Below are 10,681 nucleotides of genomic sequence, written 5' to 3'. Positions count from 1 at the left end.
GCATGCTAGGCAAGCACTCTACCACTAGGCCAAACTCCTGGCCCCCTAATTTGTTCTTTTAATTGTATTTTCAACATTTGTAAACACAAAAAATAATAAAATACAAGACAGACGGGGAAATGGTCATTGCAAGAAAATCCAGTTAGTGGTGCTGAAAAGAAAGCTAGGAAAACAAAAACTGAATTATCTTTTAGTAAATGAGTTGCAAAGAAAATACAACGGATGTTCTGAACCAGAAAAATGACTGAGGCAAGGGGCCGGGAGTTTGGCCTAGTGGTTAAAGTGCTTGCCTAGTATGCATGAAGACCCGGGTTCGATTCCTCGGTACCACATACATAGAAAAAAGCCAGAAGTGGTGCTGAGGCTCAAGTGGTAGAGCTCTAGCCTTGAGAAAGTCCAAGGACAGTGCTCAGGCCCTGAGCTCAAGTTCAGGACTGGCAAAAAAAAAAAAAAAAATGACTGAGGCTACAATGTTTGAGCAGGTTTCTTCCATACTGGAGGATAAGGGATGGGAAGGCAGGGGGATGTGAAGATATGATAAGCACAGAATTTTTCTGAGCAAAGTGTGAAAATGTGAAGCTCTGATCACAAGAAGATGGGTGCTTGCAGAGGAAGATAATGGGAGAATGAATTGAAGGAGGTTAGGGTGATAAGCCGAAGGACTTTTTTGAGAGCAGAGCTCTCAAATACTCAAACATAAAAGTAGGCTGAAATGTGGATTCCATGCTTTCAGGGGAGCCTAGTGAAATTTCTAAGTAGAGGTGTACCTGCCCTCTTGCCATGAAAGATTTCCGGGCTTCCCAGGTGAGAATGTATATATGCTAATGATGTATATTGTTAGTTGGTTTGTGCTGCCCATGTGAGCCTTGTGGAATCTGACAAAGAGGAGGCAGCTGTAAGAAACAATAAGTCAGGATTTTGGTTTTTGTTTTTTCTCAGGAGAGCTTCTGGGAATTGAACCATACTTGCCCCCGTGAAGTTGTTTTGGATAGCCAGGTAATGTATACAAAGTGGGAACTTTTGGTTATTTGTGTTAGGGTTAGTGTAAAAGACTGAAGGCAGAGAGAGATGGAGAGTTGGAAATTATCTAAAAATTGAGAAGGCAGAAAAAAGTAAGACTTGGTATTTGAGTGTATGGTGGAAAAAATGTAAATATTCATGATAATTGTTTTTATTTTACAAAAAATAAAATGCAGAGACAGGCTCAATGGCTCACACCTGTAATCCTAGCTGCTCAGGGGGCTGAGACCTGAGGATTGGGTTCAAATCCTGCATGGGCTCCAAAGTCTGTGAGACTCATCTCCAGTTAACCACTAGAAAACTAGAAGTGGCACTGTGGCTCAAGGGGTAGGGGATAGTAGCATTGAGCTGAAAAGCTCAGGGACAATGCCAGGCTCAGGGTTCAAGTCCCATTACCAAAATAAAAAATCCAGAAATTAAATACAAATCCAAATTATACAGATTTTAAATAGGAGCACTGGGCTCTAATTCAAGTGAATATGACTCTTAGTTCTGGTCTGTTTCTAAAATGTGACTTAAATATGTGAGTTTCTAAGACAGTAACAAAAAAAGTAAGACCTGACCAGGAGCAGTGGCTCACCTCTGTAATCCTAGCTACTCAGGAAGCTCAAAGCCAGCACTGGCACCAAAGAACCTCCTGAGCCTCTTTTCTCCAATTAACCTCTAGAAAACAGGAAATGGGGCCTGGCTCAAGGGTAGGGCGGTAGATCTCAGGCCTTGTTCAAGCCCCATGACCAAAAAAAAAAAAAAAAAAAAAGTAAACACCTGGAATGGGGTTGGTTTAGAGGTAACAAGTTGTTTTCCACGTCCAATGTACTGATATTGCCTAGTATCAGAAAACACATAGAAAAAAGACATTTGGGTTTGCAGAAATGGTGGGCATACAGTATTGGAAATTATTTTCATAGATGTGACAATAGATATGTACTTCAAAGGATACTATTGGGGTTGAGGAAGAAAGGTAAGGCCAAAGATTTTCAAGTTAGAAACATAGTTACTGAAAAGTTAAGGTAGGGAATAGAAAGTAATTAGAAGTAGGAAATTAGTTCCCCCTCCCCCACAAGCAAAGACTGACAACCAAAGATAGCTATCTAAAGACTATTTACTTTCTGAAGCTCCGTCTTTCGAAGTCTTATAAAGGTAGGCAAACAACGTTTCCTCTAAGCAATTGAAACGGTAGAGAGTGATATGCCTGTAAAGAACAGGCATAGGGCTATCTTAGCTTTTTTTGCTCAAGGCTAGAGCTCAACTACTTGAGCCACATCTCTACTCCTAGTTTTTTATATTGTTTTATTTTTTGCTTGTTAATTAGAGATTTAGCATCTCCCAGACTGTCCTTCCCTGGGCTAGAATTCAATCTTGATCCTCAGATCTCAGTCTCCTGAGAAACTAGGATTCTAAGCAGGAGCCACTGGGTATCTGGCTATAAATGGATTTTGAAGGGCAACATTTCTTAAAGTGGTGCCATGGTTCAAAGCGGTAAAGTACAGCCTTGCGCTGAAGAGCTTAGGGACAGTGCCAGGCCCTGAGTTCAAGTCCCATGACTGACAAAAAAAATACCTTTGGGGCTGGGAGTTTGGTCTAGTGGTAGAGTGCTTCCTTAGCATGCACGAAAACCTGGGTTCAATTCCTTGGCACCACATACGTAGAAAAACAAAGCCAGAAGTGGTGCTGTGGCTCAAGGTGGTAGAGATCTAGTCTTGAAAAAGCCCAAGGACAGTGCTCAGGCCCCAAGTTCAAGCCCCAGAACTGGGAGAAAAAAATTACTGAAAATACTAACATGTATAATAACTAAGTATTTGAAGTAAGCTGAAGGCCTTTCTTGTATCACCCAACTTACAAACCTTTTTCTGTTCTGTCTTGTTAATATTTCAGGGAAAATGTTTTCCAACTCTACCTTTTATTTAGAGCCCTCTATCTTTATCCTCCCCCCCTCCATCGATTTACCTTTTGTTAATGATGCTACGTACATAGGTGTGTGTGTGTGTATGTGTGTGTTTGTAGGTCTTGGGGCTTGAACTCTGGGCGTTGTCTGTAAGCTCTTTTGTTCAAGGATAGTGCTCTACTAGACGTTTTTGTGGTTTTAAGTCACTCAGTGTCTTATGTTTTTGCCTGCACATTAATTAGATCATGATTATTCTACCTATATCTTCTGCATAGCTGAGATCACTGCAGCACAATAAACAAAGCCTGGTTATTGATTGCGATGAGATTTAGCTAGCTAAATCCCCCTAACCCTATGGGCAGGCCTTAAATTGGATTTCTAAGTCTAGATATGTGAGATTACTGTCTGAGCCACTGTGGTCAGGATTAGCTTAATTACAACTGCATACCAAAATGGCATTTGATCCCCTGAGTCTTGTGCTTTATGTTCTTGGCTACAATTAATCTCTAGAAGCTAGAAAAGGTAAGGACTTAGTGTCTCCAGAATATGCTAGTTTTAGTGGCATCTAGAAAATTCTATAAAATTCATTTTGTAGACCTCTGAATAGAAAGAGGAATTTGTGTTGTTTTAATTTATCAAATTGGTGGTAATCTAGTGTGACACCTGAATTTAATTCTGTCTACCAAGCTCACATTTGTAGATGTAAGCCTTGAACAAAACTTGTTGGTAGAATTGAACACACCCGATCAAATTTTTAAACAGTCCACTGACATGGTTTTAAAATGTGAATCCTGAGAACCTGTAATTCTGGAATTGCTTTTTTTTTTGGTGGGTGACGGGCTTGAACTCAGCCCCAGTGCCTGTCCCTGAGTCTTCAGCCCAAGGCTACCACCCTACCCTTGAGCCAAGCCCCACATCCTGTTTTCTAGAGGTTAATTGGAGATAAGAGTCTCGGGTCCTCTTGTGCCCGGGCTGGCTTTGAACCCTGATCCTCAGCTCTCGGCCTCCTGGACAGCTAGGATTACGGGTGAGTCACCCCGCCCAGCTTAGCATTGCTTTTGAACTAAACCCAGCGGTGGAATTCATTGTGGATGTAGGCTTTTTGAAAGCCCAGAGGACAGGTGGGTGATTTGGAATAAGGAAGCTCGTGTAGGGACTACGGAATCGCATCACCGAACACTGAACGTTGCACCCGTAGACTGGGTGTGACCAACACATGGCCATCTCCAAGGAAGAGCGGAGTGAGGAGGAGCGGGAGGAGGAGCGGGAGGAGGAGCGCGGCGGCCCGAGCCCCGGGGCCGCGGCCTCCCTTGCCCGGCTGTACTGTTCTGTGTGCTAACACGCAACGAGCAGCCTTGAGTTACGCGTTCACGAAGAGGATGCTGCCCTGGGATGGGTCGAGAAAGGGCACACACTAGCTGAAACACGGGGAATCCCGTGGATTCCAGGCTCCGCTCTGGTCCGCCGCCTTGCCCGAGGACGCCCCGCAGCCGCCGGCTCACCGGCTCTGATGGCCGGGAAAACCGCCGGCCCCCGTCCGGGCAGAGCGCATGTCCGGAAGTGACGCCACGGCGTGCTCCGCGCGCCCCGCCCTCGCCGGGGACTGAGTGGGCGTTTCCGCCATTTTTGAAAATCGAGACGGCGCTGGGTCTCCCAGTAGTGGCCGCGGTCCAGATGGCATCGTTTGCGGTGGAGCCCCAGGCGCCCGCGCTCGGTGAGTGACACGGCCGTCGGCCGTTCCGGGCCGGCGCCGTCCCCGGCGCGGCGGGCCTCGGCGTGGTGGGGTGGAGGCAGCCGCGGTCGGGCCGCGGCCGTTGGTGCCGAGGCGGAGCAGCGCCGTGGTCCCTCCCGGTCTCGGGTCGGGCCGGCTCCGGCGTCGTGAGCGCGTCCTTCCCGAGCCGGGCGCGCTGGCTCCGCGTCCCCCCGGGGTGGTGGGGGCGGGGGTCCGGCCGCCCAGGCTGCGGACCGGAGGCTGTGTCCGGGGGCGGGGCCCGGGCGCGGGGCGGGGACCCGGCACGCGGGGTGTGGGGGGCGGAACCCGCGCGGCGCCCCTGGCTCCGCCCTGGCTCCGCCCCGGCGCCCCGGCCCCCCGGCCCCCTGGCCCGGCGCCGTCTTGAGGCGAGGTGACCCTGTCCGCTCGGGAGGTGGAGATCCAGGAGCGCGGTCGGAAGCCAGCCCGAAGGTGGAGCCGTGGCTCCCGGGGTGCAGCACTGCGGGACAGGGCCCGAGCTGAAGCCACACTGGCGCATGCGTTCCCGCCGAGTCCGTGTTGGATGCTTCTCTCCTGCGTCTTTGCTCCGTCTTGGGGACGTGGAGGGAAGGTGGTTTGGATCGTTTTATGACTCGATTTCCTAACGCTGGCTCGAATACTTCCGTTGAGGCGTTCGGTTTCCCTGGAGCGTCTCAGTGTCGAATGCCTAGCGTGACATAGTGACTGTGAAATAGTTACAATGTAACCATCGCGTGGTACGTTTCCTGCTAGCAGTTTTGAAGAATTGGTGGCTTGCTTCTTTTATAGTCCTGTGTCAGTATTTACGTCTACTATAATCTGGATAAATAATTGATGGCTTTTGAGGAGCAAGAAACCCATTTATTTTTGATTTTTAATGTTATTGCTGTTAAGGTGTTGTGTACAGGGGTTATCGCTTCACAAATCACATGAGTACAGTACTTTTTGGACAGTGTTATTCCTTCCGTTCCCTACCCTCCCATTCCTGCCTACAAGTTGCAAGGTTCGTGTGTGTGTGTGTGCGCATCTGTTTGTTGTTCGTGGGACTTGAACTTAAAGGCTTTGGCACTATCTCTGAGCTGGTGCTTTTCCACTTTGAGCCACAGCACCACTTGTTTTCTGCTGGCTAATTGGACGTAAGAGTCTCATGGAGTCTTTGGCCTAGGCTGGCTTCAAACCATGATCATGCACATCTCACCCTCCTGAGTAGCCAGGGTTACAACCATGAGCTACCAGTGCCTGGCTTACACTTGACTTTTTGAGTGTACTCAGGTTTGTCATCTAGGGCAAAAAATTGAGTTTTCAGATTTACAGTCATCACGATCATTTAATTTTATAAAATATTGGTAGAATAATAGTAACCATTGGATATGCAACACAAAACTTAATTCCATGTAAGTCTCAGGTCAAGTGTTTTATTTGATGTAATTCTACTACCGTAAAAGTTATGAGTATATGGCTACCCTTCTGCTCATTTTACTTGGAGAACTCGAATCCATCCATATATCTGACTTTTGGTTCTATTTTGCTGCACTAGTTTATTCTGAATAGTTTGAATAAATTAGTTTCACATGGGACTATTATCTCATGTAATTGTGGAGATTAATTTTGAATTAATTTTGAGATCAGTCATTGTTAGCTAGATAGGGAATCTTATAATTAATCCAGTCTAATAATACAATTATTTAATTATATAGTAATATTAATATAGTTAAGCACACACTATATAATGTTATATAAATATAAGAATGGTAATGTAACTGATATTAACATCATGTAATTAAATAAATAATATATAATATCAAATGATATATAATGTGGAATAATAATCTAATATTAATTAAGAACAGCAATTCTTTTTGGTATATCTTTTTTTTTTTTCTTTTTCCAATGCTGAGCACTGAACTTAGGGCCTTGTACTGGCTAGGCAAGTGCACTTCCACTGAGCTCCACTCCATCTCTGCTGTAGCTTTTCTCTAGTTTTTGCTGGGTTTTGAAGTTAGTACCCTTGCATACAACTTGAGCTGGATCTCTTTTTTTTTTTTTTTGGTTGGTCATGGGTTTTGGACTCTGGGCCTGGGTGATGATGTCCCTGAGCTTCAGCTCAAAGCTACTTCCCTACCCCTTGAGCCACAGCACCACTTGCCATTTTCTAGTGGTTAATTGGAGATAAGAGTCTCAGGGACTTTAGTGGCAGATTGACTTTGAATCTTGATCCTCAGATCTCAGCCTCCTGAGAAGCTAGAATTATAGGTGTGAGCCACTGGCACTGGGCTTGGAACTCTTGTCTGACTTTTTTTTCTGGTTAATTGAAGAGGATCCTCAAATTTCAGTTTTCTTGTCTGCCTCCTGAGTGCTTGGATACTGGCACTTCACCATATCTGGCTAATTCTTTTTTCTTTTTAATCTGTTACCAGGCACTAGTGGCCTATGCCTTTAATCCTAGCTGCTTAGGGGACAAAGGATCAGAGTTTAAAACAATGGTTATCTCCACCAAAAAAGAGGTGTACAATAAGAAGTGGAAAAAGCCAAGTGAGGCCCTGAGTTCAAGCTCCAGTATTTTGCTTGGAGAACTTGAATCCATCCATGTATCTGACTTTGCTCTACAGAGACAATGGTGTTGATTTTTAAACCAGTGCAATGTATACAGGAACAACTATTGAAGACTAATATTGTGAATAGAAGATAAGTTTACTTTTGTGTTTCTAGGAATGATTTTGGCTTTTTAATTAATTGTAACTGTTCTTTAATAAAAAATTTGATTAAATTCTCATACTCATGATAGATTGTTATATCTTTATGATAGGAATATATTTAACTTATTTTTTAATTGATTTAGGATCAGAACCAATGATGCTGGGTTCACCTACATCTCCAAAGCCAGGAGTTAATGCCCAGTTCTTACCTGGATTTTTAATGGGTGATTTGCCTGCTCCAGTGACTCCACAACCTCGAACAATTAGTGGCCCTTCAGTTGGAGTTATGGAAATGAGATCACCTTTACTTGCAGGTAAGTGAATTGCTTAGAGTAGTTGTATAGTACATCAGTGCATTATATAGTCCATATTTATTCTAGGACTTAAAAAAATTAAGCAAAATTATACTTTAAAAGGCAACTTTCAGGTTTTTTTTTTTTTTGGTGGGTTGTGGGGCTTGATCTTTGGGCCTGGGCACTGTCCTTAAGCTCTTTAGCTCAAGACTACCACCCTACCCCTTGAGCCACAGTGCCACTTTCAGTTTTCTAGTGGTTAATTGGAGATAAGAGTCTCATAGACTTTAGTGTCCCAGGGTTGGCTTTGAACCTAGATCCTCAGATCTGAGCATCCTGAGTAGCTAGGGTTACAGGTGTGAGCCACTGCGCCCGACTCTGCTTTCATGTTTTAATTATGCATAGTAAGAACTGTTGAAACAGAAGACTCTGAGCTAATATTCTTATTACATATGCTTAAATGCTGGCTGACTTTTGAACCCAAATCCTCAGATCTCATCCTAGCATCTGAGTTTTAAAAATTGTAATTTTGGGGTGTGACCTAGTGGTAAGAGTGCTTGATTAGCATGCAGGAAACCCTCAGTACCACGTACTAAGAAAAACCCGAAGTGGCTCTGTGGCTCAAGTGGCAAAGTGCTATAGTGCCTAGGTCCTGAGTTCAAGCGCCAGGAATGGCCAAAAAAAAGAAAGAAGGCAAAAAATTGCTACTTAGAAAACTTTTCTTCAAAATTCTATCTATGACTTCGCAACAGTGGTACTACCTGGGTGCTTTTTGGCACTTTGTACTCTGACTTTCCTCTATACCTTTTTGAATAAGAATTTTAACAAGATCCCAGTGTTATTTTTCAGGCATATTCAGGTATTAAAGTTTGAATTGCCTTAAGGGATGAGGGCTATTCTATATTTGTCAATATTTCAAAAGCACAAGTTAAAAAAATCTAGAAGATAAAAGATTGATAAAAGATTGCTCTATCATTGGATTGTATGTGTGTGTATGTTTGTATCTTGTAGGTGGCTCGCCACCACAACCAGTTGTACCAGCTCATAAAGATAAAAGTGGAGCTCCACCTGTTAGAAGTATATACGATGATATTTCCAGCCCAGGACTTGGATCAACACCTTTAGCTTCAAGAAGGCAGGTAATGTTCATATCTTAATAATCCATGATTAATATTCATATCCGATGGTTATAGTTAATTCATTTATATTTCTAAGTGGCTACACAGTAGGAGTCAGGAATTAGATAAACATTACCCTAAAGTCTTTTATAAAGTAGCTATGTTGCACAAAATAAACACAATTTATCAAAGATTCTACTTAAATTGTGTTTATCTTGAAATATACTGAGAAATATAATAGAACTCTGAGTTATCCATCATAGCGCATGCTTTGTAATCACAGCACTCACAAGGCTAAGGGAGGAGAGTTCCAGGCCATCATGCCCACATAATAGTAAGACCCTGTCTCCGAAAAGGCAAAGTAGATGTTTTTTCTCATGCAGATGATTTCTGTATATTCCTCTCCTCCCGGTGTCAGTACTAGGTCTAGAAGTCCCTTGGCTTTTGTGCTCAAGGCTAGTACTTCTACCATTTAAGCCATATCCCTTTCCACTTTTTTTCCCCGGGTAATTGGAGGTAAGAGTCATACGGATGTTTCTGTCTGTGTTGACATTGAACTGCAATCTTTAGATCTCAGCAACCTCAGTTGCTAGGATTATAGCTATGAGTTGTTGGCACCCAGCTTTTGTTAGATTTTAATTAGATTGTTTTTTTGTTTCTAGGATGATTTAAAATACTTTTTTTTTCTTTTTTCTTTTTTTTTTTTGCCAGTCCTGGGCTTGAGCTCAGGGCCTGAGCACTGTCCTTGGGCTTTCTCAAGGCTAGAGCTCTACCACTTGAGCCTCAGCACCACTTCCGGCTTTTATGCTATGTATGTGGGTACCAAGGAATCGAACCCGGGTCTTCGTGCATGCTAGGCAAGCACTCTGCCACTAGGCCAAACTCCCGGCCCCTACTTTTTTTTTCATAATTACAGGACTAGTAATGGTACATTTCCAGCTTTATAACTTTTTACTGGTAGTGTACGGTTATATGGTTTTTCATTGTCCAGGATGATTTTAATTTGTAGTATTTTTATTTTTAAATATCTGATTAAAATTGTTATCCTTCTGTTTTCTTTTCTCTTTTTTTTTTGGTGGGTCATGGGGAACTCTGGGCCTGGTGCTATCCCTGAGTTCTTCAGCTCAAGGCTACTGCCCTACCTGGGGGCCTGGGTGTTGTTCTTGAGCTCTTCAGCTCAAGGCTACTAATGCCTTACCCTACTTCCCTTTTCTAGTGATAAATTGGAGATAAGAGTCTCACAGACTTTAGTGCCTGGGCTGGCTTTGAACTTTGATCCTCAGATCTCAGCCTTCAGAGTAGATAGGTTTATAGGCATGAGCCATCGGCTCCCAAATATCTTCTTTCTGTTTTCTCTGTCAATTTGGTGATTTGAAGACTCATTATCTTCATTATTTTAATTTTTGTACATTGAGAATGAGGTAGCAACTGGATTAGTTATTTCCTATAGGACTTCTTATCCAGTGTAAGTTCTCTTTCTCTTTCTCTCGCTCGCTCTCTCGCTCGCTCTCTCGCTCGCTCTCTCGCTCTCTCTCTCGCTCTCTCTCTCTTTTCTTTTTTTTTTTTTACCAGTTGACCTCACTGCCTGAGACTGTCCTTGAGCTTCTCAAGGCTAGCACTCTTGAGCCATAGCACCACTTAGGACTTTTTCTGTGTATGTGGTACCGAGGAATTAAACCCAGGGCTTCACGCATGCTAGGCAAGTACTCTATCACTAGGCCATGCTCCCAGCCCAAGTTTTCTTATTTTAAACAACTATGCTGTGAAGGATCGAGCATATTTCTGGTTGACACTTCTAAACATAAATAGCAAAAAAGTAAAAAAGAATCATACTCATGGTACTATGATTTGATTAGAGACTGTACAGCACTAGTTCTAGTAAATATTGGATAAAAATTTAGTTATCTACTGAAATAACTTTTTTATAATTACTGTCTTTA

The 10,681-nt window shown here is 43.4% G+C and overlaps 1 protein-coding gene across 6 annotated transcripts in view; it reads left to right on the top strand.

Annotated features, from left to right (window-relative positions):
• The window catches only part of Nup35 (nucleoporin 35), an 82,597-nt gene that overhangs the window by 1,623 nt on the left and 70,293 nt on the right, over window positions 1–10,681 (top strand). For 2 of the 6 annotated variants that reach the window (XR_016537242.1, XM_090342506.1), the window contains exons 1-3: window positions 4,507–4,619; window positions 7,474–7,644; window positions 8,635–8,762. Coding sequence is in view for 4 of the 6 variants with exons in the window: in XM_090342506.1 (XP_090198632.1) it covers window positions 4,580–4,619; window positions 7,474–7,644; window positions 8,635–8,762 (339 nt within the window). In the remaining 2 variants the exon portion in view is untranslated. Of the gene's footprint in view, window positions 1–939; window positions 997–4,506; window positions 4,620–5,674; window positions 5,771–7,473; window positions 7,645–8,634; window positions 8,763–10,681 lie in introns of those variants that run through there. The other 4 variants (XM_090342507.1, XM_090342509.1, XM_090342508.1 and 1 more) reach the window with 4 other exon arrangements.

Source organism: Megascapheus bottae, chromosome 12, assembly GCF_031878675.1.
Source record: "Megascapheus bottae isolate mThoBot1 chromosome 12, mThoBot2.hap1, whole genome shotgun sequence".
Taxonomy (NCBI): Eukaryota; Metazoa; Chordata; class Mammalia; order Rodentia; family Geomyidae; genus Megascapheus; species Megascapheus bottae.
This window is presented reverse-complemented; position numbering and strand designations above follow the sequence as displayed.